Source organism: Podarcis melisellensis (assembly GCF_964234715.1).
Source record: "Podarcis melisellensis genome assembly, chromosome: 8".
Classification (NCBI taxonomy): domain Eukaryota; kingdom Metazoa; phylum Chordata; class Lepidosauria; order Squamata; family Lacertidae; genus Podarcis; species Podarcis melisellensis.
This window is the reverse complement of record NC_138540.1, coordinates 24,103,596-24,131,595: the sequence shown is the minus strand read 5'-3', so window position 1 is coordinate 24,131,595 and position 28,000 is coordinate 24,103,596. Positions and strand designations below refer to the sequence as shown.

At 45.9% G+C, this 28,000-nt stretch overlaps 1 protein-coding gene across 5 annotated transcripts in view; it reads left to right on the top strand.

The window, feature by feature from the left end:
- MEGF6 (multiple EGF like domains 6) overlaps positions 1-28,000 on the top strand; it is a 213,913-nt gene that overhangs the window by 147,642 nt on the left and 38,271 nt on the right. For all 5 annotated transcript variants that reach the window (XM_081923410.1, XM_081923409.1, XM_081923411.1 and 2 more), the window contains 12 exons: positions 1,622-1,747; positions 4,149-4,271; positions 6,525-6,647; positions 7,487-7,624; positions 10,994-11,116; positions 12,701-12,823; positions 13,725-13,895; positions 14,559-14,690; positions 16,831-16,959; positions 21,495-21,623; positions 21,770-21,904; positions 22,513-22,647. In XM_081923410.1, coding sequence (XP_081779536.1) covers positions 1,622-1,747; positions 4,149-4,271; positions 6,525-6,647; positions 7,487-7,624; positions 10,994-11,116; positions 12,701-12,823; positions 13,725-13,895; positions 14,559-14,690; positions 16,831-16,959; positions 21,495-21,623; positions 21,770-21,904; positions 22,513-22,647 — 1,587 coding nt within the window. The remainder of the gene's footprint in view (positions 1-1,621; positions 1,748-4,148; positions 4,272-6,524; positions 6,648-7,486; positions 7,625-10,993; positions 11,117-12,700; positions 12,824-13,724; positions 13,896-14,558; positions 14,691-16,830; positions 16,960-21,494; positions 21,624-21,769; positions 21,905-22,512; positions 22,648-28,000) is intronic.

Here is a 28,000-nt window from a genome sequence, read left to right as displayed (position 1 = left end):
CTTAAACAACCCTCATCAAAACTTGTCCTTCAACCTCAGCACCTGCCAGGCAGGTGGCAGCGTGGGGCAGAGGGTTTGCCACGTGCAGACAAAACTGTCAATTGGATTCCGTCCTTTGAACCACCCCCAGTTTGCAGCCTTGGATTATGTCACTGAAACCGTGTGGCTGAAATTTCGATCCAAGGAGAACATCCCTCTTTTCATTCTTTTAAAAACGAAACAAGATAGCAGATCCAAAAAGAATGGCCTGTTTTATATCACCAGCGCATTTTTCTGCAGACGAGTCCCATACACGGAGTGTTCTGCTCATTGCTCAGTGACACACTGGTCTGGTTCACAAATGGCAAGTCCACTACTGTGGCTTACTTCGGCTGGGGAACCTTAGGACTAGGGGTCAAGTAAAGGCCTTCAGGCAATTCTGTGTGGCCTGTTAATTTCTCCCCAGCCCACTCCCTTCACCAGCTTTGCTTTGCCCCTCAGATGTTTGTGTCTGACTGCAGTGTGTCCTGCAAAGCAGATCATGCTTCTTTCTTGCCTGGATGGAGAGGGTTGTGTTCAGAAAATAGTTGTCTGTACAAAAGTGTTGCTCTGCACACTTTTGGCTTTGGATCCACCCACTACTGCCATGTGGCCCTCAGAAGGCTGCCCAGGAGATAATGGGGCCCTTTGGTCTGAAAAGGGACTGCCCCAACTCTGCCTTCCTGGGACTTTGTGAATGTGTGGACTCCCAGAGAGGCTCTTGCAACTGCTTTGCTCCATCCCAGTCCTTTTTCAGTGCCGCACTGAGTTCAGCCAAAGTTTGGCTTGGAGTATCATCACTGAAACCAGGGCTCTGGGTTAAGTTTCCTCTATGCTAGCTATGAGCTGTGGACAAGAACATGACTGAAGAAAGCATCTGTTCACACATCATGTAGCTAGTGCAAAATGCAGCAGCTTTGCACTGCTGCTGAAAGAATTTGATTGGCTCCCAATTAACCAACAATGTGTTGGCTCTGGTGCTCAAAGCCCAGGATGCTTGGAACCAGGATGCCTAAAATAAAATCATGTCCCCCATTATATACTCAGTTGATCACTGAACTGTTCAGACGAGGGCTTCCTGCAGATACTGTCTTATCAGAAGGTTTGTTCCAGAATTGGCTTTTAGTGTGTCAGCAACTCCCTCCCATTGAAGCACCGGGAAGGAGCCTTTGGTCCTCCAGATGTTCTTGGGCTACAACTCCCATCCTCCCTGATGACTGACTATGCTGGCTGGGACTAATGGGGGTTGGAGTCCTTAAATCGGCATTGGATATTAGGTGGGCACTGTCTTTGTTGTCTTTTCAACACCTATTGAACGCCTTCCTTTTTCAACAAGCCATTTTTCAACAAGCAGCCGGTATCTGTATTGAAACTGAAAAATGGAATTGTCTTTAATTCTCTGTATATGTGGAATTGTTTTTATTTGTTTTGCATATTGTTGGTCATTATCATTTTACTGTACAATTGGTTCAAGATTTCTATGTGAAGTTGATTCATGACTGCAGTCACATTACTGAGAATGTAAGAAAGGCCCTCTGGATCAGGCCAATCGCTCATCTGTTGCAGTTTGACCTAATCCTGCCGCTGTTCTTTCATTTCCCAGCCATAAACACCTGTGCTATCAACAACGGTGGATGTGAACATGACTGTGTGCAGCTCACCCTCTCACAGCATCAGTGCCAATGCCGGCCAAATTACCAGCTGAAGGAGGATGGGAAGCATTGCATTGGTGAGTCTCCCCTGCCCTTTGAGGGCTCAGATCAAGCAGAGGAATGTGGCAGGCCTGTCTTATACTGAGCCCTGGACCCTTGGTCCATCTAGTTCCGTATTGTTCACACAGCATTTTGGACAGGAGACATTCGCAGCCCTATCAGGAGATGCCAAGGTTTGAACCTTTGACCTTTTGCTCTGCCACTGAGCTATGGACCTTCCCCTAGTAAGTTCCTAGTCCTCATGAGTATAAATGAAGACCTGGTTTAATAAGAACAAAGGAACATGTCTTATATGGATCAGAACATTAGTCCATGTAACACAACAGTGTCTCTACTTGCATGCAGGGACTGTTCAAGGTTTCCAGAAGGGGACATTCCCAGCCGTACCTAGAGATGCCAATGATGGGACCTTCTGCTTGCAAAGCAGGTGCTCTAGCCACTGGGCTACTGCCCTCTTCCCAAATGGTCCTGAGGGCTATATATTGTCTCTAGGATGAGAGACAGGTCTGCAGACTACTTGCATGGAATTGTGTACTTTTAATAAATATAAGGAATGCTACCATCACCACCCTAAAAAAAATATTATTGTCAGGGTCAAATTTGTACAGTGGAAATGCAGTCACCAGTATCTATATTTTAATTCAGTTTTTAAAAACAGGATGAATTGTTTGGAATTAAGTTGGTGTGCGCTTTCACATTTGGTGATTAATTTAACACAATTACAGTGGGGGGTGGGGGGGAGAAGAGAAATCAAGAGCAGCCCAAACTGGCAGCAGATTCACCCACCCCTGGCAGTAGCTCAGTGGTAAGAGCTTCTGATTTGCATACAGAAGGTCCCAGGTTCAATAACCAGCATCTTCTGATAGGGTTGGGTTCAGTCGCTCCATGATACAGCACCCACTTTGCACACAGTCAGCCCCGGGTCCAAGCTCCAGCAACACCAGGTAGGGCAGGGGCTGCCTGAAACCCTGGGGTGGTCCTGATGAAAAAAGGAGACAGTTGTGAGTGCCGTTAGGTGTGCCACCCCCTGGGCTTGCACAGGTGTTCCAAGTGAGATCAGGTGGTCGGGAAATGGTTGCTCATTCATAATGATCACCTGGACCAGCGGTTCTCAACCTGTGGGTCCCCAGATGTTGTTGGACTACAACTCCCATCATCCCTGAGCTCTGGCCCTGCTAGCAAGGGGTGATGGGAGTTGTAGTTCAACAACATCTGGGGTCTCACGGGTTGAGAAAGGCTGGCCTGGACTGAGGCTCCCTGATTCAGGGCCGGATTTACGTTTGATGAGGCCCTAAGCTACTGAAGGTAATGGGGGCCTTTATATGTCCAGCTGTCCCTTGCCAACAACAAATTGCCACTGTTTTTTGTGTTGAATATATGTTATATAGTAATTTATGGACCTAATAGGTATCTAAAGCCATTTGCATGTAACAAAATATGTATTTTTATCAAAGTAATTGTTGAACTGAAATACAATTAAGACAAATTATATTAATAGTGAAATACAATTAAGAAGTAGTATATTGATAGTGAAATAATTATTAAGCTTTTCCCCCCTTTAATTTTTTGGGGGGCCACCAAGAGAGTGGGGCCCTAAGCTATAGCTTGTTTAGCTTATACGTAAATCCGGCACTGCCCTGATTGCATGGCCAGTTTGTGTTTAGAAGGGAGTGCGTAATGATGTTCTTTCCGACACCTTTTGAGGGATTGCTTTGGAGGAAGAGGAGAAGGGAGGGAAGTGGAGCAAAATGAAATAGAATCAAGCCCAGGAATCTCTCATACCAGGGAAGAGACAGAATTATCTCTGAGGAAGCGCTCCCCCCCTTCCCTGCCCCCCCCTTAGTCATCTCTGGTTCCAGCAGAGGAGGGGAGAAAGCCAACGATGGTGAGAGAACCAGCTGGATAATCTCAGCTGGAAGGACTCAGAGAAGAGACAGAAAGGGGAGGATGCTGGGTTGCAGATTAACCTAGAACAGCAGCTCCCTGGTGGAAAGTTGAAGCTGCAGCTCTTCTGGCATCTGAGTGCTGGCTGATCCCTCTTCAAAATGTACTTGAAAGGACTTGGCCCCTGGCTTCCTTTCCTGAACAACTTCATGCAGAATATGCCATTGCCAGTGTTCTTTGGAAAGGGTGTTTGGCCGTTCTAAGAACCCGCACGGCGTAACTTCTCTTCTGCACAAGATGCGAGGAAGCCTCCATCCAAAGCAGTAGCACCCCACTGTTCCTCTCTCATAAGCAGAACTATTTTGGGCAACAGCCTGTGGGTTTCTGCAGATGACCAATTTATTGAGAATAGACTCCATCCAGCTCAGTATTGACTGCACTGACTGGCAGTGGCTGTCCAGGGGGAGTCTCTGCCTTGGACTGCTTCCTTTTGGACCATTTCCAACTGACTCGCTGCCTCCCTTCTCTTCCTAGTGAGAAACCCATGTGCCGACAGGAATGGAGGCTGCATGCACCGGTGTCAGAGCCGGCGTGGGGTGGCACATTGCGAGTGCCACCCTGGATACAGGCTGGCGGCTGACAACAAAGCTTGCGAAGGTACGGGGCGTCTCATGAGGCTCTTGCACAAGTTTTGCAGAGCTGTCCTTTTTCTCTTCCCTCCTGTTCCCCCCATGCAAAATGCCTTGCTAATCTCCATAGATGCTATAATTAGTTGCTCCGTCTGGTCTGGGAGGATGATAAATGAGCCTTCAGCTGCCCTAGAAGATAAGTGCTTGCAAAAACAAAAATCCCATTTACTTCTTGCAATTAATACAGATCTTTCTAGTGTGTTCATGGGGGTGGGGGGACAGCAACCAAAAAACCCTCAGCCACCAATTCTATGCTTGTCCAATATGCTCCATGCATGGGAGAGAGACTCCTAGGACAGGGGTAGCCAATGGGGTGCCCTGCTGATTGTAGACTACAATTCCTATCATCCCTGACTGTTGACCCAATGGTCAGGGATGATTGGAGTTGGTGTTCAGCAACATATTGGGGGGGCGCGCGATGTGGTGTCCTCCTGGTATTTCTGGATAACAGCTTTGTGTGTCATCCTTGTACATGGGCCATACTAACCTCGTACAACTGCACTATGACTCCCATTGTTGGGGAAATTCTGGGGTTGAATAACCAACACCCTGTGGGTTCAGCCTGGACAGCCAATAAAATCCAGGCTCCAGTTGTCAGTCAAACAGGACGTTTATTTAGGTGTTTCAAAGCCAGTGCAACACAACCTCAGCTAGCAAGTAGTTGAGGGATGGCACCCCAAATATGAAAAAAACAAACCACAAGCATTTATACATTTATAAACAAAAAGAAGCAAAGGGGCGGTTCTGTCCATATATGGCAGTACTTCTGCTATCTTCTACTGGTTCAGTCAGGAGGCATAACATCTTAACTTTCCTCACTTCCTTCGTCCTTAACAGTTACAGCAGTAGCTTGTGTTTTCATGTCATTCTGTGCTTCTCTTGCAAACACAGCCTTCACATTCCAGCCTTTACTTACTCAGCCCTTCTCTGACATATTTCAACCTTTAATTTAATTATTTCCATAATTTGTACGACACCCATCATCCCTGACCATACTCCAGGCTGGCTGGGGCTGATGGGAGCTGGTGTCCAACTACATTTAAAGCTGGGGAGTCCACGTGGGGCCCTTCATAAGTTGTTGGATGGACTACAGCTTCCCTCAACCTTGACTATTAGCCAGGCTGGCTGGGCCCTTCAGGTGTTGGGAGTCCAGTGACTATTGGAGGACACCACATTGCCCACTAGAAAACTTAAGAGTGTGGCGACCTAAACAAGATGGTAAAGCATGCTCTGCACTGTAAGATCTTTGCAGCCAGAGAGAGGGTTGTTATTGTTTAGTCGTTTTAGTCATGTTGGATTCTCCGTGACCCCATGAACCAGAGCATGCCTTGAAAAACTCACTTTCTTCCCAAAGCTTCTTTTTTATGTCCATGGAGTGGTTTGCCAGTTCCTTTTCCAGGGGGATCACATTTAGTCTAAACTCTCGGCTATGACCTGTCCGTCTTGGGTGGCCCTGCATGGCATAGCTCATAGCTTCTCTGAGTTATTCAAACCCCTTTGCCATGACAAGGCAGTGATCCATGAAGGGAAGAGAGAGGGTAGCAATGGGCAAACTTTCCACCAGCACTGGGAACAACAGGATTTTAGATCTGGATAGAGAACAGCAATTAGAACAAACGAGCTAACTCAGGTCCATTAATTTCAATGGGGCCACTCTGAATATCCAGAAGCATTGCTTCATCTGACAGTGAAGGCAAAGCATATCCAACACGGCTAGTAGCCACAGATAGTCTTTATCCTCCATGAATTTATCTAATCCTCTTTTAAAGCCATCCAAGTTGGTGTCCATAGCCAGTTCCATAGTTTAACTATGTACTGTGTGAAGAAGCAGTTTCTTTTGACTGCCCTGAGTTGCTCAAAGTTCAAGCTCTCTGGTTCGATGGCAGTCTTCACCCTCAGCTGTTATGCTCACATTCTCGGCAGTTCTGCTCCAATTTCATGGAACCACAGGACTGTAGAGATGGAAGGGGCCCAAAGGTTCGTCCAGTCCAGCGGTTCTCAGCCTGTGGGTCCCCAGATGTTGTTGGACTACAACTCCCATCATCCCTGAGCTCTGGCCTTGCTAGCTAGGGGTGATGGGAGTTGTAGTTCAACAACATCTTGGGACCCACAGGTTGAGAAAGGCTGGTCTAGTCCCACCCCCTGCAAGCTGGCAATTTTGTATGGGGATCTAAATAGCTCGTCTGCATAAAATAGCTTGCTTCTGCTTTCTTTCGTCCAGATATCAATGAATGCGTAGCAGGGATAGCCATGTGTGTGCATGGTTGCCTGAACACCCGCGGCTCCTTTAAATGCACTTGCAATCCAGGCTATGAGCTGGGGGCTGATGGCAAGCAGTGTTACCGTAAGTATCCATCTCCATAGAATCACAGAACCATAGAGCTGGAAGGGACCCCAAGGGTCATCGAGTGCAACCCCATGTTCTTCCCTCTGATGAAAATGCAAGAGCGGAAGATGCTGAGATAAGGCTTTCCTTGGGCGAGTTATGGAGTCTTTTGGTGGGGCCACATAGTCAGCCCACATCAAACATCACTTCACACTAGCTTGTTCCAGATCCAGTGCTGTTTTTCTAGAAAAAGAGGTGCTGGAACTTGCCACAAATGCCTCCCTTGTTCTCTTATAATGGCAGTGGTGCCCACCTGAGAGGCGTCAGAACTGAATTCCAGTGAGTTCCGGTTGGGAAAAAAAGCCCTGTCCAGATCCCTTTTGGGATTCTTTTAATCCCTGAAATAATATATACAGTACCATGATTAATAAAACAAGAGATATAAATTCTCTTGGTACATGTTTTGACTTCCGCCTCTGGATTTTAGTCCAGGTAAATAACCCTTGTTTAAACCTGTATTTAGATATCCAGTTTTTATTGTTTTTATTGTGTTGTGGAATTGCTTCAAGAATCAAAATGCTTCATAGGAAATGATTCGTAAACAAATCAGAATAACAATAAGATTGAAATATCAAGGGGCAGTGTAGGCCTGCGAATTTCAGAATTCATATTTCTTTCTTCTTCTTCTTTTTTTAAAAAAACCTCTTAAATTTTGAATGCATGCAAACTCTTTTACTGAAACGTTGATTTCATGCAAATGTCTGCTTCTGCTTGGCCATGGGTCAATAGATGACTCTGTAGGAAACCAGTCAATAGTGTATCTCTTCATCCTCCTCCTCTTCTTCTTGCTTTTCTAGGTATAGAAATGGAAATTGTGAACAGCTGCGAGACCAGCAATGGGGGCTGTTCCCACCTTTGCCACCACACCAGCAGTGGCCCCGTCTGCAGCTGCAACTCAGGATACCAGCTGGATGAAGACAAGAAGACTTGCATTGGTAATTCAATAACCTGAGCTGGTAATTTGTTAAGTGAAGAAGAAAACTATGGTGAGCATATGAGAGGCAAGGAACTGGGTGCCTTCCAGTCTCTGCTGACCTACAGCTCCCATCATCCCTGACCAGTGGCCATGCTGGCTGGAGCTGATGGGAGTTGGCATCCAACACCGTCTGCAGGGCCACAGGCTTCCCCATCTCTGATCTAAGAGGCACCCCTCACTCTCAGGTGGAAACGCCTCTTCGAAACAGAGACATCCCTCCATCTCTCATATGCAGTAAGCAATGCTGTTACTTAAAGCATGGATGAGGAACCTATGACCCTCCAGATGTTGCCAGACTACAATACTCATCATCCTTGACCACTGGCTATGCTGTTTGGAGGTTTGCCTTGAGAAGCATCTAAGGGGCTCTCCGTTGCTGTTGACAGAGATGACTGGTAACCTACTTCCAGGCTTCCACATTTTTCACTCGCTGAGATCACCTTTCTCAGAAGACTGCTGAGCCCCAGGCTTCCTTCCAACCCTTGAGTTGCAGAGGACGTTGGGGGATCATTCTAGAAGTTGTGTGGTGGTCCCTGTCAATTCTTTTTTCCTGGAAAAAACAGTGGGGGAACTCACCACAAAGTTGTTTGTTTATTGCGGGCTCAGTCGCAGTGACACACAAACACACACCAGGCAGTGACTAAATGTAAGATGTGATTAAGCAGACAATGTTCTGGATTAGAAATGGCCACAACTTTATTGATTACAGATATAGGTGGGGTTTTGGCTCAGGCATTGGGTGTATATCCGTTCCAGCCTCCCTCCCCGCTCCTCGCCACCTCACCATAATAATTACACTAATAACAGTAATAACAACAATAACAATAATAATGTGGTAAGGGAACTCAGTTCCCCCAAGTTTCTGCAAAAAACAACAACAAGCCTCTGGTCCCTGTTTGGGAAAGGGCTCTTTGGCCTTTGGTTGGTCTAGGTATCCAGAGCACACGAACCAACCAGGGTATGGAGGCAACCTTATGGGTTATTTTGTCCTGGCTGCTAAGGGCAGCCAAATAAACTGTGGACCCCTGCATGATACCCTCCATTTTAGGGGTATGGCCTTGAGCAAGCAAGACACACATGTGGAGAAAGCACGGGTCACCTGCCCAATGGAAGCCAGGGTGGATCTTTGGCCCATCAGGGATGTCTCTCCCTGAACTACCCCACCTGACCAGGATCCCAGGGAATGCCTTCTTGGTATACCTGGAAGCTTGTAAGGTAGGGTTAGGGAACAATTTTCAGCCCAGGGTCCACGTTTCCTTCTTTGCAACCTTCTGAGGGCCACATGGCCAGAGGCAAATGTAGGTGGGGCAATGCATCTAAATGTTACCTTCATGAAGCCAGTTTCTACACATGCTTGTAAACCCTTCCCTATCCATCCAGACAAGCGAGAAGCATATATATTGCACTTTATTATAATGAAACAGGCCACTGGTCCATCTGGCCCAATTCAATCCGCTATCACTTCTCCAAGATTTTAGGCAGGGATCTTTCCAAACCCAACTTCCTGAGATTCTTTTAACGGGAGGTGCCAGCAGTTGAACTTCTGCTCCCTCACTCCCAATGAACATCTGAAGCTCTCTTAGACTGAGTCAGGCCATCTAGCTAGGCATTGTCAACACAGACTCCATGTTTTCAGAGAGGAGACTTTTCTAGCCCTGCTTGGAAACGCCAGGGATCAAACCTGAGACCCTCTGCGTGCTCGGCAGGTGCTAATACCACATGCCCAGGGAGACCTGGCTTCCTTTGCCTTCCCCTCCATCAACAACACTAGAAGAATTACTGACAATAACAAGGTCTCCATCTCCAAGCAAGCTTCTAAAAACTCAGCACTCCGTCAAGTTGTAGGTTGCCTGCTGGACAAAGGAGTGTGTGTAGGTGTTTGTGTGTGTGTGTGAATGCCATGATCTCAAATGTCTGCATTTCATTTTATATCACGCCGTGCTGAGTCCCAGTCTGGCAATTAACCTAATCAGAAACTCTCCGCAGATCTTACCAGCCAGGCATTTCCTGGATAGGGAACTGGCTCCGCCTGTGTTTAAATGTTTATGCACCGGATGCATCTGAGCTGCGCGTGTGGAGCGTAGGTCTGTCTGGGTCAGTGCCCGGAGCATCCAGGGGGATCTTCAGAGGACCATTGAGTGCAATTTTGCCTGCATCCTTTCTGCATTGAGGTTGTAGTTGCTGTCCCCCTGCCCCCCACAGGGATTTTCTCAGCTTTCCCATGTCCAGGGGCAATTACTCTGGATGATTCTATTAAATTTCTTAGCACTGAGGGTGTGTGACAGGCAAGGAAGGTTTAGTAGGGCCTGGAATACTGTTTGCACTTTCATTTCAAGCCAGTGTAATTGGTAGACGGTATCTATGGGCAACCTTAGACTTGTATAATAATAATTTATTATTTATAATAATGGGTTTCCACAGCCACTCTGGGCGGCTCACAACAGAATATTAAAAACACAATAAAGCATAAAACATTCAAAACTTCCCTAAACAGGGCTGCCTTCAGATGTCTTCTAAAAGTCAGATAGCTGTCTATTTCCTTGACATCTGAAGGGAGGGCGTTCCACAGGGTGGGTGCCATTACTGAGAAGGCCCTCTGCCTGGTTCCCTGTGATCTCACTTCTCACAGAGAGGGAACCGCCAGAAGGCCTTTGGAGCTGGACCTCATTGTCCGGGCTGAACGATGGGGGTGGAGACGCTCCTTCAGGTATACTGGGCCAATCTGGTTTGAGGACTGATTCAGCATGTTAGATTGGGCCAGATCTGACCTGGGGTAACCCAGCCCTGGCGCAATCCAGGCCTTGAACTGAATGGGGGTGGGCCATGCACAGCCCTGAACTTAATTAGGGTTTTAAACCCCAATTAAACATGCAATCAGGGCAAAGGTAGCCGGGAGAGGAGGTCCAAGTAGAGATTCTCACTTGCATCTCTCCCCCCCACTTTCCCCTCCCTAATTTTGGGAAGTGCTGTAGCTCCCCAGGAGAAAATCTGTCTTGCATGCAGAAGGTCTCCAATCCCCAGCCTCTCCAGATGGGGCTGAGATTGCCCCCCCCCAACCTAAAACCCTGGAGAGCTACTGCCAGTCAGTGTAGACACCACTAAGCCAGATGCCCCCTTCCACCACAATACATGCATTTTTGTACACATCGGTCAGAGAACTGCAGGGCAGCTGGCTTTCAGTTTGAGAGGTAGGAACTGGGAAGATTCCCATTGAAATGCCAGCAGAGCCCAATGCCTCCCCCGTTTCTGTCTTAGGGGGAGGGCCGGGTAAACGTGCTCCTCCTTCACAGGGCTGATGCGGACTGACAACCGTTTCTCTTTCGACCAGATACAGACGAGTGCGGCGCTCGTTCTCATTGCTGCCACCAGGACTGCTACAACTACCCAGGGGGTTACGAGTGCATTTGCTTCGCTGGATACAGGCTGAACGCTGACGGCTGCAGCTGCGATGGTAAGGAGGTGCTATGCGCTCAGCGGGACTCAAAAAATAGTTTGGCGTTGCACCCTTCCATTAGTTTTCAGCTCCTGCTCAAAGGTCCACATGCTTTTTGTGTGTGTGTGTGAGAGTGTGTGAGTGAGCATGCATCTAGGGATGGAGGCATCTGTCAGTTTCCCAGTCTTACTTAAGTCTGGTTCATCTTATTGACCTGCAGTTCAGAGAAGGGGAAACACAAATGATCAAGGGGGTGGAGCAAAAGGTGGCAGTGCTTGGGAATTTGCAGCTTAGAGGAAAGGGAGAGTGAGCAAGGTGACAGGTCAGAAGGCTTATAGAATGTACGCATGGATAAAGTGTTTGCGTGGCGAGTTCCTGCCTCCCCCATGGAAATAAAGACCAGTATTTTAGGTTAATGCGCAAAATTAGGCCACAACTTTATTGATTACAGGAATTGAGCGGTATTGGCTTAGGCATTGGTCCTATCGACTAACCGGCTTCAGCCCGATTGCTAGAAGACCAGCAAGGGTTAACCACCAGTAGGGGGAGTCCTGCTGATGTACATCAACTAGGAGCTCCCCCGGGGTCACCGCTCAGGGGCGTGCCTTAGGCCCACACCTCCATAGGCTTCGGACAGGGCAACGCCCCCCGGAATCCTTTACCGGACTACCCCTCAATATGGGGGAAGGTAATGGCGCTTCCTCCCCCCCTCTCATCTGCATAACAATGCCCTTACCAATGCCTAACCACCACTCGAGCAATAGCTCGCCACCAATACCCTCAAACCTGTAACCAATTCCTAATCCCTGAAGATATGTCGTTCAACCAGATATCATTTCCAGCATCCGAAAGATGCACGCCATCATCTCTGTAGAGGGCCTCCATGCTAAACTGGATGTTGAAGCAGCTGGGGTGCTGGAGCGGAGAAAGAAGGAAATCCTCAGGTGCGCCGGCCCTGAATAGTGCAGGCCATGCCTCCCGGGCCAGCCAATTGTCTGGCAAGGGAGATGATGCGCCCGAGGATTCCCTGCTCTCGTGGGGGCTGCAAGCCAGCCCCTGCGCACGTGGGGGGAGGTCATGAAGCCCGCAACCCCACCTCCTCTCCAGCTCGAAAGTGGCTATAAAGAAAAGTTTTCCTCCCCCTCTCTCATAGCCCAAGAACTCGTGGGCATCCAATGAAGCCGAGTGTTGAAAGTTTCAGGATGGATAAAATAAAATAATCCATATGGCGCACAGTTAAAACTATGGAGCTTGCTCGCACAGGAGGCAGTGATGGCCACCAGAATGGATGGCTTTAAATGAGGGTTAGACAAATTCAAGGAGGCTATTGATAGCTACTAGCCATGAAGGCTGTGCTCTGCCTCCATAGTCTGAGACAGTTATGCTTCTGAATCCCAGTTGTTGGAAAGCACAGGAGGAGAGAGGGCTCTTGTGCCCGGGTCCAGCTTTTGGGCTTCCCTTTGGGTTGGTCATTGTGAGAACAGAAAGCTGGACTAGATGGGCCATTGGCCTAGTCCAGCCATGTTGTTAGATTCTTACATTCTGAAGATTTGTAGCTCAAAATTAAAACTAAAAAAATATATGCCTCCTTTAATTTTTAAGATGTGGATGAGTGCTCTTCAAATAACGGCGGATGTGAACATCTCTGCCAGAACCTGGTGGGGTCTTTCCATTGCAGCTGTCAGATTGGCTACAAGCTCGATGAAGACCGAAGGAGCTGTCTCTGTAAGTGACTTCTTCATCTTTCCACCCGTTTCATCATCATTCTTCTTCTTCTTCTTCTTCTTCTTCTTCTTCTTCTTCTTCTTCTTCTTCTTCTTCTTCTTCTCAACAAAACTAGAGGCATTTTACTTCTTTAGATTGAGAGCCCACTCGATCTGAAAAGCTTTGTGAACATGGTACAGGAAACATCAGCAACCCCCAAAACAAAACAAAGAAATTAAAAGCCAAGACAGCACAGTGGCTCTTCGTTATACCTACTTATATTTGTTTATTTATTATATTTTATTTCCATCCTACCTTCCTCTAAGAAACTCAAGGTGATATACCCAGTTCTGTCCCCTTCTCATTTAGTTCCCAATTTTATCCTCCTCCTTGGAGGAGATGATAGGAGCTGAACTGAGAACATTCTGCATCGGCATGGGAGCCCTTTTCAACCTAAGGGCAACATTCCCTTCTAGGCAACTTTCTGGGGGCCGTATTCCCGAAGTGAGCCAGGGCCAGAGGCAAAAGTGTGTGGAGCGCTGAATACCAATTTTACCTTCAGACGGCAGGATAGTTCCTATGCTTACTTGCACTCCCCCAAACTATGTCCTCCATCCAGGCATTATCCGAAGGGCCAAATAAAGAGGTCCTCTGCCCTGATCCAAAGCACATGCTCTATGATTAGCGACCCTTCTCAAGCTATACCTAAAAATGTAATGCGTGAAGATGGGTCCACATTCAGAAGGTGTGCGTCATTTTGGAAAAGGGCATTTAGAGTCTTTACAACATAAAACAATGAAGACCATTGTACACTGGTCAGCCCCCATATTGAATTTATTTCTTTTGGTGAATGATCAGACCATTTTTCTGGGTCCTTGGCATTCCTTAAATGTCCTTGGCGTGGTTTGCTTATTCTCCGCAGTGCTTGATGAACCCGTGGAGGCCCTGGATAGCCGGCGTCCCATCTTCCGCCCGCTCCCCCACGTGGCGGTCCTGCGAGATGAGCTCACCCAGCTATTTGATGAAGACTACCTTGATGAGGAGGAGGAGGAGGCGGAAGCAAGAGGAGAGCACACACTGTCTGAGAAATTCAGTAAGCACACATGGGACCCACAGCAAAACATTGCACTGTGTCTTCCTTCCTAAAATGAGTGCTCCTGTCCAGGGTTGCAGCCGCCGGCCAGCTAGGCATGCCCTTTTCCCAGGTATTCCATTCCATCATTAATTTTCCTGGTTTTCTCTTCCTCCATCAAAACACACACCAGTAACAATCACTATTCCACTGAACATACGTACCTTTTGTTTCTGACATTCAAATATATTTTATTTATTCTGAACATATTGCACTCCAGTACTGGGAGATGTGAATTCAGTCTTTGTAATTTCCAGCACAATATAACCTGATTTGCTAAACTGTGGTTTGGAACTTAGCTATCCACACCAGCTTCTGTGCATTGCTGAATCTTACGGTGCAGCTGTTTAAATGAATCAAACGATCGATTTGCATCATTATTCCGGACAAGAGCATTGGCCCATCTAGCTTGGTGTTGTTTACACAGACTGGCAGTGGTTCTCCAGGGTTGTAGATGGGACTTTCCCCCCAGTCCTACTGGAGGTCCTAGGGATTGAACCTGAGACCTTTGGCATGTTAAGCACGGAGCTAGGAGCCTCCCCCAGTTAGCCCTCATAAAAGTATTGAGCTACTGTTGCCTCTTGGTTCAAGGTTGAGCTCCATAACAGTTTACCTTTCTTGCAGTCTGCTTGGACGACACTTTCGGCCACGATTGCAGCCTGACGTGTGACGATTGCCAAAATGGAGGGGTGTGCAATGAGGACCGAACAGGCTGCAACTGCCCTGCTGGCTGGAGCGGGATCCTCTGCAACCAAAGTGAGTCGGGAAGGCGATGCCCCGGCAAACGATGGGGCCGCCTTTTATGACCTGTCAAAGTGTTTCCTTCCTAGAGGCCATTAAACGTGAAGAGCGTCAGGGCAGTGGTGAGCCAGCTGGCTTGGAATAGCACCAAAGGCCTGCATTTTATCATGTTTACCTTGGACTAGAGTTACCCGGCAAAAGCGCTCCGTAAAGTTGTGTGGAGGCCGTTGCCGCTATCTGCCCCTTGAGATCCCCGTCTGCAGTCCAGGCATTTTTGTGTGCCTTGGATCTGAGTGTTTGCACTCAGACAGCAGCTATAAACCTATCGGCGGTGAATTAGAAGCACTGCTGGCTTTTGAAAGGCTAATGAACTCTTTATATGACACCAGTGGGAACCTTTGGGGATTCTGTCTCCCAGCACAGTGTCTGGCCACTCTGGAAAAACAGAGACCACCACTCCCCACTACCGCCACCTCCTTCAAGGGGCCAATTGAGTCTGTAGGCAGAATTGAGTCATGCCTGCACCTTCCATGCCCAGTCACCTGTCACCAAATGAACTGATGCCTATCTTAGAAGAAGGTCTTCTTTTTTTACGTTTGGCTTTCACGAGAAAGCCAAACGCCCATCCAGCATTTAACCACATGCCTAGAGAAAATTTGCAAGCAGGACCTGAGTGCGGCAGCACTCTTGCCACTTGTGATTCCCAGAAACTGGGAGGCATACATACCTCTGTTGGTGGAGGGAAAGCATACGGCTTTTATATGCCTCCCCTTGATCTGATTTTAGGAGCCAGGCTGGTGCTTTGGAACAGCTCCATTGCGACCCAGGATTGCACTGCAGGAGGTTGGGCCAGATGTCCCTTGATGTCCCTTGCAACTCTACAAGTCCATGGGTCTATGTGGTCAGGAAGGGAGGTGCCTCTCCTTTGCCCGTCCTTTTAACAGCCCTGGATCATTCCTGGTGAACTCGATTCCAACAGAGGGATCCAGGGTTGCCTCAACCGGTTTTGTCTAAATACTGGGTTGGACCCAAATCAATCTGATTCAGCATTTGATTGAAGCATATCCCTGAAACATAGCCATTGTGGCTGGTAGCCAGCAACAGACTTACCTTTCACAAATCTAATTCTTAATAATAATAATAATAATAATAATAATAATAATAATAATTTATACCCCACCCTCCTCGACCAGAGCCAGGCTCAGGGCGGCTAATACCAATAAAATTTCAGTAAAAACATAATAAGAAAAGAAAAAAGAAAAAAAATTAAAATACAGGTTAAAATTCAATTTAAAATGCAGCCTCATTTTAAAAGTCAAAACCATAAGGGGAGGGAAACAAAAGGGTCAGACTGAGTCCAAACCAAAGGCCAGGTGGAACAGCTCCATCTTGCAGGCCCTGCGGAAAGATGTCAAGTCCCACAGGGCCCTAGTCTCTTGCGACAGAGCATTCCACCAAGTTGGGGCCAGTACTGAAAAGGCCCTCGTCCTAGTTGAGACCAACCTGTCAGGGAACTGCCATCGGAGCTAGAGGTGGAGGCAAGGCTCCAAAGCGATGCTGGAGAAGGGCCCAGCAGGGAGAGAGGCAGCTCATCAGCTGGGGAAGGAAATCAGCGTAACACCAGGGATAAAGGGGGGCAGATGGGGGAATCGGTGCGGGGGCTCGAGGACTCCTCGCCGGAGATCAGCGGGGAGAGCACGGGTCCTCCGCTGCCCACACCCACCCTGCGCAGAAGACTTCCGCGCAGGGAGAGTAGGCGGAGACTTGGCGTCAAATAGCTTCTTTGCTGGAAGAGGTTCAAGAAACGCCCACTGACGGATTCTGCTAGCGACTGAAACAGCCACGAAGTGAAGGGCTGTCCAGACAGAAAAGGTTTAACCAGGCAACCTAGCCAGGAGTGGCGGCAACCTACGCACGAGCAACCCCTATAACCATTACACAACCTAACTACCTTATGACTTGGGACCTCCAAAATGTTGTCATTTGTGGACCTTAAGGTCCTCTGCGGGGCATACCAGGAGAGGCAGTCCCATAGGTACGTGGGTCCTAGGCCGCATAGAGCTTTAAAGGTTTGAAGTCCTCCGCTGTTTCCACTGGCCTGGCCCATCTGCTTCTAGCATCTCATGGGCCTTCTCTGTCTGTCTCCTTCTCACAGCCTGCCCAGAAGGTACCTTTGGAAGGAACTGCAGCTCTACCTGCCTCTGCCAAAATGGAGGCACCTGCAACCCGGTGACGGGAGCCTGCCGCTGCCCGCCTGGAGTCAGTGGGGAACTGTGTGAAGACGGTAAGGCTCAGACCTCTTTTCTGCTCTCCTGCTAGAAGTTGGAAAGAGGGTTGCACTTAAGGTCACAGTCGCACTGCACGTTTTTTATTATTATTATTATTATTATTATTATTATTATTATTATTATTATTATTATTGTGGTACCTTGGATCCTGAATGCCTTGCGAGTCGAATGTTTTGGCCCCCAAATGCCGCAAACCTGGGAGTGAGTGTTCCAGTTTGCAAACGTTATTTGGAACCCGAATGTCCAAAGCGGCTTACGCAGCTTCTGATTGGCTGTAGGAGCTTCCTGCAGCCAATCGGAAGCCGCACCTTGGTTTCTGAACATTTTGGAAGTCAAACGGACTTCCAGAACGGATTCTGTTCAACCAACGAGGTACCACTGTATTGTTATCATTTATTGAATTTATATACCTCCCTATACCCAGAGGTCTCAGGGCAGTTCACAAAATAAAATCAAGATATAGTACCACAAAATACTCAATAAAAACAAAAACCCAATAACCCTCCCAAGTGCTGGGATATCCCTTTAAACAGTCAGCCCCCCCCCCCCCGAATTATGGGAGCTGTGATTGGATAAAGGTGCTGAGAGTTTTTAAAATATCTGGTTTTGGTAATCTGCTGGTGTGATTTGTGAAGGCTTCTGAGAGTTGTTACAGGTCCTCACAGAGCTACAATTCCCAGAGTTTCCTGTGAAAAGGGATTGATGGTTAAATCGCTCTGGGAACTGTAGCTCTGGGAGGGAAATAGGGGTCTCCTAAAAACTCTCAGCACCCTTAACAAACTACATCCGCATGAATTTTTGGGGAAAGCCCTGGCTGTTTAAAGAGTTATCAAAGTTCTTTCAATACATGATATGAATCTGGCCTCAGCCTCCTCTAGCAGGAAAGGCTTGGAACCATACGAATCGGGATGGATATATCTGCCAATTGCTATTTCCCTCTGTTTCTCATTTCCCCCCCTGGTCTTAAGTTGGGCTCTCCACATTTCTGCATGAGTTTCTGATATACATTTTTAAAGTCCGTCCTCATGAACATTTTAGTGCAATTCAATGCAATGCACCCCCTCTGGTTCCACTTATGTATCGCCTCCCGTAAAACATCTGAAAATGATTTCATGCCAGTAATGAAAATATTACACAACTTCATTTATAAGAACAATTAAAACTAACAATTAAAAACAGTTTTCACAAGGAGAGAACAATTTCAAATCAGGTCCGGGTACAGACTGGGATAAAGGCCTTTGTTTCAAAAGGCTTGTTGAAAAGGAAGGACTTCGGCAGGCCTCCAGCTGCATTTTTCTCATTCCCTATTGTAATGCATATTTATTTTCATTCATGTATGCAGCTTCAGGGACGCAGGTGGCGCTGTGGGTTAAAGCCTCAGCGCCTAGGACTTGCCGATCGCGGTTCGAATCCCTGCGGCGGGGTGCGCTCCCGCTGCTCGGTCCCAGCGCCTGCGAACCTAGCAGTTCGAAAGCACCTCCGGGTGCAAGTAGATAAATAGGGACCGCTTACCAGCGGGAAGGTAAACGGCGTTTCCGTGTGCAGCTCTGGCTCGCCAGATGCAGCTTTGTCACGCTGGCCACGTGACCCGGAAGTGTCTCCGGACAGCGCTGGCCCCTGGCCTCTTGAGTGAGATGGGCGCACAACCCCAGAGTCTGTCAAGACTGGCCCGTACGGGCAGGGGTACCTTTACCTTTACCTTATGCAGCTTCAAGCACATTTTCCCTAATAGGCACATTTTGCATCCATGTTTTGTTTGGGGAACTGAATTGCAAAATTCAGAAAAGTCTGAATTTTTGAAGGCTAGTTCACTTACGCTTTGCATCTCGTTTCAGAAAATATGGACTAGGAGTTAGCATATAGAGTCCTTCCTCGCTGGGTCTACAAAGTATTCAGGCTGAGACTTGGTATAAAATAAAAATGCTAATGTCTATTAAAGAAAATGCATTCTTTGTAAGACAGAGTTCTATAGCCCTAGCTAACTACCTAGTTAGAGAAACAAATCAGCCGTGCTTGCACCTTTGTTCTCAAAAGAGAGATCCAAGACTACCTCTTGCCTTGAGGTCCAGAAACAGTGTGTAAGGAGGAGGAGGAAGTTGTAAACAGGATGCAACCGAAGACTTATCAGTCTAAACATCAAGGATACAGAGTTAAAGGTACAGAGATAGTCTAGGAATCTGGAGGTCTGTGACTCTGTTGGTCTAAACCCCTTTCAGCAAGCTGAGTTGCAACCGAACTTCCAACATTAAAAATCCAAATCATATTTCATTCCCATTCCCTGCATGTGGCAGATGCTTTGATGTGCTCATAGTTGCTTTGGGAATTTCTAAAACTAAAAAGCAGTCTATAAATCTTGTAAACAGCAGAATGCTATAGCCATATTTTGTTGATTAATGAAAATTCAAAACAGGGTGCGACAAACTCCCTAAGTGAAGATGGGAGGTGAAGCAATGTGACTGAAACTAAGGAGATATACAGTAAACTTGGTCCCTTCCTTTATAAATCAGATAAGAATTCAGGGGTTCTCTATAAGTGGTGGCCTACACTATTGATCGGCAACAAGGACTCTTAATGTTGGGACTCTTAAGGCAACTTATTCCCAGTTTGGATATCAATTTAAGCTGAGGCACATTGGAAACAAAACAGGACTTTATTTAATCAAACACTTAGTGAGAAATGATGCTTAATGGTTTCATTAGTAAAAGCACAATACTAATCAGTTGTAAATGCTGTCACAGGTTTAAATGAAAACTTTACTGATGAATCTGTTCCACAAAACTATTTCTGTTGCTCTGTAGAATCTGCCTTACAATGCCAGTAAAACAATTCTAGATATTTTCTAGGACTTTTTCCTCTACCTGATGAATTTACCAGGTTTATTGTACTAAACAAACTCCTAATCCCCTTAGCGACTTCCCTAAATTGTCAAAACCAACTTTTCCCATCCTCTCTCCCTCCTGATTTGACGTTTCCCACTGCAGCCATGATTGGTTAAGGGTCGTCAGGAGGTTGATCGAATGTTCTGTCCATCCTGTTAAGAGGTGAGAATGCACTATAATATTTTGGGGCATCCATTATCAGGACGATATAGTGATTACCATCAACTACATGATCACTGCAGATGGTGACAGCAGCCACGAAATTAAAAGATGCCTGCTTCTTGGGAGAAAAGCAATGACAAACCTAGACAGCATCTTAAAAAGCAGAGACATCACCTTGCCAACAAAGGTCCGTATAGTAAAAGCTATGGTCAAACATATCCATTCTTAAGGAGATCAGCCCTGAGTACTCACTGGAAGGATAGATCGTGAAGCTGAGGCTCCAATACTTTGGCCACCTCATGAGAAGAGAAGACTCCTTGGAAAAGACTGAGGGCACAAGGAGAAGGGGACGACAGAGGACGAGATGGTTGGATAGTGTTCTCGAAGCTACCAGCATGAGTTTGACCAAACTGTGGGAGGCAGTGGAAGACAGAAGTGCCTGGCATGCTCTGTTCCATGGGGGTCACGAAGAGTCGGACACGACTAAACGACTAAACAACAACAACAAACAGTTTCACATTGTAACTCACATTTCCAGGCCCTTTGTCTCTGATTGTCCCTCATTTTCACAATATGGGTACCTTGCGTTTTCTTCAGCAAACACATAGAGTCAACAAGCACACGTCCTTAAGCAGCTGTGACCATTCATCAAGGCTCCTAGATAGGTATGAATGGATGCTCAAGGATGTACAAACACACTTCCTTGTTGAATGTATGGGAATGGCACCTCTGCATGATTGTGAAATAAAATACAAATGCTGCTTTCAATGGGGAGAACAGAGATTGAGAGGCATAGGGACTACAATGTTCCTAAGGCCACCAAATGCATTTTCATGGCTGAGTAGCAAATGTCACCCTGGTCTCTTCGATCCTGATCCCCCACTTTTGTCACACAATGCGACTTACTGTATTTCCCCCCACCCTGGAGGTTATTTAAGGGGGGGGGGGAGACGGATGTTTTGTCCAAAGCTAAGAAACAAAAATGAAATCCATTAACATGACCTCACAGCAATAGTTAGGAACATATGGAAGCAATTTGCTAGGAAAGGCAACTCAAGAAGAGCAGGAATGAGTCCAAGAGGCACCTGATACTGCATTAATTTCCCTCGCTCCACGCAAGAAAGATGTGCAGCCATTTTTGGCCTTGAGGGTAATAAGACTAAGCAAGAAGGTATAAACAAAATTCAAAATCGGTCTGATGTCCCAGAGGGTCCTCTGATATCAGCAGCAAATGGAAAGGACTTGGTTTGAGCTGCCTTTAGTGACTGGGATACTAAAGCATCAAGGATTTAGCCCAGCCTCTCTTAGCCTTGGGTCCCCAGATGTTCTTGAACTACATATCCCATCATCCATGAGCACTGGCCACACTGGCCAGGAATGATGGGAGTTGTAGTCCAACCACACCTGGGGACCCAGGTTTGAGAAAGAGGGTAGCCTACATCAGCCTATCATTCTGCTTTGACCATCTTCATTTGTTTGCTTGTTTCCAGGCTGCCCCAAAGGATTTTTCGGGAAGCATTGCAGGAAGAAATGCAACTGTGCCAACAGAGGGCGCTGCCACCGAATCTACGGGGCCTGCCTGTGCGACCCAGGCCTTTATGGGCGATATTGTCATTTAGGTAATCAGCTGGGCACCTTGTTCGCCTGGGGACATTGAGAAGGTTCTTGGGGTCCCCCCAATAAGTGTATTTCCCCTCCCCAAGTCCATTTACTTTTTTTTTTCTTGATTCTCTCCCCCCTGCCCTTCACTCCTGTTCTATGTTAGCTTGTCCAAAGTGGGCCTACGGCACAGGCTGCTCTGAAGAATGCCGGTGCACACAAGCAAACAGCCTGGAGTGCGACAAAAAGGACGGCACTTGCGTGTGCAAACCCGGCTACTCCGGTGACAGATGCCAGAAAAGTGAGTTGCTTTTGTGCAGTGGGTTTCAGGTACTCAGGTTCTTGTAGGGGACACTTAGGAAGCTGCCTTCTGCGAAGTCAGAATATTGGTGCACCTAGCTCCATGTTGTCCACACTGACCAGCAGCTGCTCTCCTGGGTTTCAGACAAGGCATCTGTCCCAGCTCAACTTGTGGAGACCATTTGCAGGCTCTACACCACTCTGCTATGACCCTTCCACTGTAGATGTTGCCGTACTACAACACCCATTATCCATGGCAGCTTAGCCAATGGTCATGAATGATGGGCATTGTAGTCCATCCACATCTAGGGGCCCAGGGGTGAAGGATACTGACTGTCTATTCTGACTGGCGTTGGATCTGTATTTTTCTTTCAGTGCAGCCCCCCTAACCTGGGGGGGGGTCCCCCAATATTGTACTCCAGCTCCCATCAGCCCCAGCCTCAACAGGATCCAAGGTTGGGGAGGACTATTTTAGTGGGGCATCTTGTGGATTAAAACCCAGGAACCTTTTGCATGCCAAGGCTGTTGTCGTCCACCTGTCAGCTGCCCCCTCTCTCCTCCCTGTCCAGCCTTGCATTAAATGCTTGATGTTGCTATCGCCCTTCTCAGAATGTGATCCAGGCTATTACGGCGCCAGGTGCAGAAGCAAGTGCGATTGCCCCTCTGGTTCGCCCTGTGACCATGTCAGCGGAGAGTGTCAGAAGCAGTGTGCAGCGGGCTACCACGGGGAGAACTGCAGCCAGGGTAAGATCTGCTTTGGGGTGTACATAGGAAGAGCCTGCTGGATCAGGCCAATGGCCCATCTCATCCAGCACCCAGTTCTCACAGTGGCCTGTGGTGGACCAGCAAGTAGGATTCGAGCATGAGAGAGCTCTCCTCTTGTGTTTCCCAGAAGCTTCCAACAGTGGACACAGAATGCAGCCATTCTGTCTAGAAGCCATTGATAGCCCTCCCTACTAGGAATTTGCCTAATCCTCTCTTAAGCTGTCCAATTTGATGCCATCGTTGCCTGTAGGCAGGTGACAGCTTTGTTGCACAGGTGGGGAACCTGAAGCCCAGATGTGGCCCTCCATAACTTTCTCATTGGCCTTTGGCACTCTCCCCAGGCCACACCCCTTCTTCTTAGGTCACACTCCTCCACAGCACTGCCTTGAGTGTGTTTCTTTTTTTAAAAAAAAATATTTATTGGGGTTTTTAATAAAAGAGATACAAAAATAATAAACAGCATTGCTTTGTTTTAACAAAATTTCATAACTTCTTTAGACTTCCTCACGTCTCCCGCTCCCACTTACATCGTTAATAAATTTTTCCAAGCAAATTATCATCTTATTTGCAATTTTGTAACCACTCATTTAAATATAATATAACAGTTCTCCAACAAATTTTGTTTCTCTTAATCTCACTTATCATCAAATTCCGATCCAATTTAGTGATGGCCAATTCTTTATAACCAAGCATCCTTCTTAACATTCCACTAAATCACAATATTTCTGTAAATAAATCTTAAATTTCTTCCAATCTTCTTCAATCCTTTCTTCTCCCAGGTCTCGAATTCTGCCAGTCATCTCCGCCAATTGCATATAGTCCATCAGTTGCATCTGCCATTCTTCCAGTGTGGGTAGATCTTGAGTTTTCCAGTTCTTAGCGACAAGTATCCTTGCTGCTGTTGTTGCATACATAAAGAATGTTCTATCCTTCTTTAACACCTTCTGGCCGACAATACCCAGAAGGAAGGCCTCTGGTTTCTTAGTGAAGGTATACTTAAATACCTTTTTCAACTCATTATATATCATTTCCCAGAAGGCCTTCACTTTAGGGCAGGTCCACCAGAGGTGAAAGAATGTTCCTTCATTTTCTTTACATTTCCAGCATTTATTATCAGACAAATGGTATATTTTGGCAAGTTTAACTGGGGTCATGTACCATCTGTATATCATTTTCATTACATTTTCCTTCAATGCATTACATGCAGTAAAGTTCAGCCCAGTGGTCCACAACCTTTCCCAGTCTTCAAACATAATGTTATGCCCAATATCCTGTGCCCATTTTATCATAGCCGACTTAACCATTTCGTCTTGTGTATTCCATTTCAACAGCAAGTTATACATTCTTGAAAGTACCTTAGTCTTAGGTTCTAACAATTCTGTTTCCAACTTCGATTTCTCCACCTGGAACCCTAACTTTTTGTCACTTTTAAAAACTTCTTTAATCTGAGCGTAATGTAACCAGTCTCGCACTTTATCCTTCATTTTCTCCATACTCTGCAATTTCCAATTATTTCCATCTTTTTCTAGAAGTTCCCAATATTTTGGCCAATAGGCTTCCATATTGGGTCTTTTTCGGGCCTTAGCTTCCAGAGGTGAAAGCCACCTTGGAGTTTTATTTTCCAATAAGTCTTTGTATTTTGTCCAGACATTGAACACTGCTTTTCTGACAATATGGTTCTTAAAGGCCTTATTGATCTTAACTTTATCATACCATAAGTATGCATGCCAACCAAAAGCATTGTTATAACCTTCCAGATCCAACACATCAGTGTCTTCGAGAAGTAGCCAGTCTTTTAGCCAGCAGAAAGCTGCGGCTTCATAGTACAACCTTAAGTCTGGCAGGGCAAAGCCCCCTCTTTCTTTCGCATCTGTTAATATCTTAAACTTAATTCTGGGCTTTTTGCCCTGCCAGACAAATTTGGAAATATCTCTCTGCCACTTCCGGAAGCACTCCGTTTTGTCCACAATTTGCAACGTTTGAAACAAAAACAACATCTTTGGCAATACATTCATCTTAATAGCAGCAATTCGGCCTAACAGAGAAAGCTTCAATTTTGTCCAACTATCCAAGTCTCTCTTGATTTCAGACCAACATTTTTCATAATTATCCTTAAATAGACTCAGATTTTTTGCTGTTATGTTTACCCCTAGGTACTTTACCTTTTTCACCAATGATAGTTCTGTTTCTCTCTGAAACCGTTCTGACTCTGTATCTGTCAAATTTTTCCCCAACACCTTCGTTTTCTGTTTATTTAGCTTAAATCCCGCCACCTGACCAAAATCATGAATCAATTGTAATACTCTTTTCGTACTAGATTCTGGCTCCTGCAGTGTCAAGACTAGGTCATCTGCAAAAGCTTTAAGTTTATATTGTTTCGCTCCGACCTGAATCCCTTGCACCAACCGGTCCCCTCTAATCAAATTCAAGAGCACCTCCAAAACTGAGATAAATAACAGAGGGGAAATAGGGCAGCCTTGTCGTGTTCCTTTTTCAATTTTAAACTCTTCTGTTACCACATTGTTAACTATCAATTTTGCCTTTTGTTCTGAATATATCGCATCAATCCCATTTTCAAAACCCCGCCCCACTCCCATTTCTTTTAAATTTCCCTTCATGAATTTCCAAGAGATGTTATCAAAGGCCTTCTCCGCATCTATAAAAATTAGCACTGCTTTGGTGTTTATATCTGTTTGCAAAAGTTCCAAAATGTCAATAATGTTCCTTGTATTTGCAAACATGTGTCTACCTGGGAGAAAGCCAGCCTGATCTTTATGAATTACTTCATTTAAAACTCTTTTGAGTCTGCCTGCCAAAACATCAGCAAATATTTTGTAATCCACGTTTAAAAGGGAGATGGGGCGATAGTTCTTGAGTTGTGTTTTTTCAGTTTCTGATTTTGGTATCAATGTGATAAAAGCTTCCTTCCACGATTCCGGCGCCTTCTTTCCCTCCAGAATTTCATTGCTGACCTCCAACAGTGGTTGAATCAAATAGTCACTTAATGTCTTATAGTACTTGGAGGTCAAGCCATCTGGCCCTGGAGATTTGCCCAGTTTCATGTTCTGAATGGCATGTTCGATCTCTTGTCGTGTTATTTGGCTGTTCAGGAGTAGTCTATTTTCTTGTGAGAGTTTTTTAAATCCATTTTTTTCCAAGAATTGTTCAATCTCAACCTCATTTTGCGGCCCTTGAGTATATAGTTTCTTAAAATATTTCTGGAAGCACTTTCTAATCTCCACGGGGTTCTGGATATTTCTTCCTTCAATTTCCAAATTTGTTACTATATTCAACTTTTGTCTCTTCTTCAACTGCCAGGCCAGCAGTTTCCCACATTTATTTGCCGATTCAAACGTTTTTTGTTTCATTGATTTAATCTTCCATTCTATTTCCTGATTTATCAGTTTAGAATATTGTGCCTGGTGGAGTTTGATTTCTCTCAGAATCAGCTGTGACTTCGGATTTGTTCTTAACTTCTTCTCTAGTTCTTTGATTTTCTCCAAAATCTTGTCTTTCTTTTCATTTTGTTTTCTTTTCTTTATAACATTCTGTTGTATCAAGAACCCTCTCATCACGGCTTTGCTTGCGTCCCAAATTGTTCTTTTTTCCACCGTAGTGTTCAGATTTATCTCAAAATAATCCTTCAAAACTTTTTGGGCCTTCTTGATGATCTCCTGATCTCTAAATAAGTTGTCATTCATCTTCCATCTATAGGAACCGGTTGGTAGTAATGTCATATCCATTTTCAAGGCGTTATGGTCGGAGCAGGTCTTTGGGCAGATTTCCACTTTCCTAACCTTAGGTGCCAGACCTCTAGTAATCCATATTTGGTCGATTCTTGTCCAAGTCAGATGGGCTTCAGAGAAGAATGTTCCTTCTTTTCCCAAGGGGTTTTTCGTTCTCCAAATATCAATCCAGTCCATATTGTCTGTCATTTCGAAAAAAGTCTTTGGTAGTCTGCCATCTTTAGTGACTTTTTGGCTTTGTGACTTATCCATGTTAGTTGATACGATCCCGTTCATATCTCCCATCATAATGATGTTGTCATAGTCCAGATATTCCAGCATGCTCTCATGCAACTTCTTATAAAATTCCGATTTCCCTTCATTTGGTGCGTAAATTCCTAATAGCAAAATTTTTTCTCCTTGATGTTGTATTTCAATTGCCAAAATTCTACCATGTTCATCTTTAAATAGCAATTTAGGTGAAAGGCTCTCTTTTGCATAAATCACCACCCCTCTCTTCTTTACTCTGTCTGAAGATATAAATTCCTGACCAAGTCTTTTATTTACTAATACTTTTCTGTGGAGCCTAGTCACATGTGTTTCTTGCAAACAAATAATGTCCAATTGTTCCTTTTTTAATATATGAAAAATTTTCTTCCTTTTTTCCGGAATGTTGCAGCCATTTATATTCCAGCTCAAAAGTTGCAGAGACATCCTGAATAAATCTGGTTATTTTTCAGGGGGTGGTACCTTGTTCGCTGGATCTTCAGGGTCCAAGCGTGCAGGTGCCTCTGGTGCTCCTGAAGCCCAGATGTGGCCCTCCATAACTTTCTCATTGGCCTTTGGCACTCTCCCCAGGCCACACCCCTTCTTCTTAGGTCACACTCCTCCACAGCACTGCCTTGAGTGTGTTTCTGCCTGGCTGGAATGTTTAATGACCATCCAATAATGCAGGGAATGTAAGACAGAGTTGTTCCACCTGGCCTTTGGCTTGGAATCAACTTGATTTCCTCCCCCTCTTTCTTTTTTACTTTCTCCTTCTGTGATGGAACTCCTATTTGGGAACTTCCCTGGCTTTTTTCTGGCCCACATAGGACCAGTCTGGATAGTTAGCCTTGGTGAAGACTTGACATTTTCATCCCCAAAAAAGTTTTTGATTTGAGTTTCCATTGAAATGAGGCTGCATTTTAATGCTTTAATGTTGTATTTTAATCTTGTTTTTTAAGTTGTATTTCAATCAATTGTTTTTATATCTGGTGTTAGCCGCCCTGAGTCCAGTCTTGGCTGGGGAGGGCAGGGTATAAATAAAATTTATTACTATTATTATTATTAGCAGGTGGCACTGTGGTCTAAACCACTGAGCCTCTTGGGATTGTTGATCAAAAGTTTGGCAGTTCAAATCCCCATGATGGGGTGAGCTCCCATTGCTCTGTCCCAGCTCCTGCCAACCTAGCAGTTCAAAAGCACACCACTGCAAGTAGATAAATAGGTACCACTGTGGCGGGAAGGTAAACGGTGTTTCCGTGCGCTCTGGTTTCCATCACGGTGTCCTGTTGCTCCAGAAGCTGTTTTAGTCATGCTTGCCACATGACCTGGAAAACTGTCTG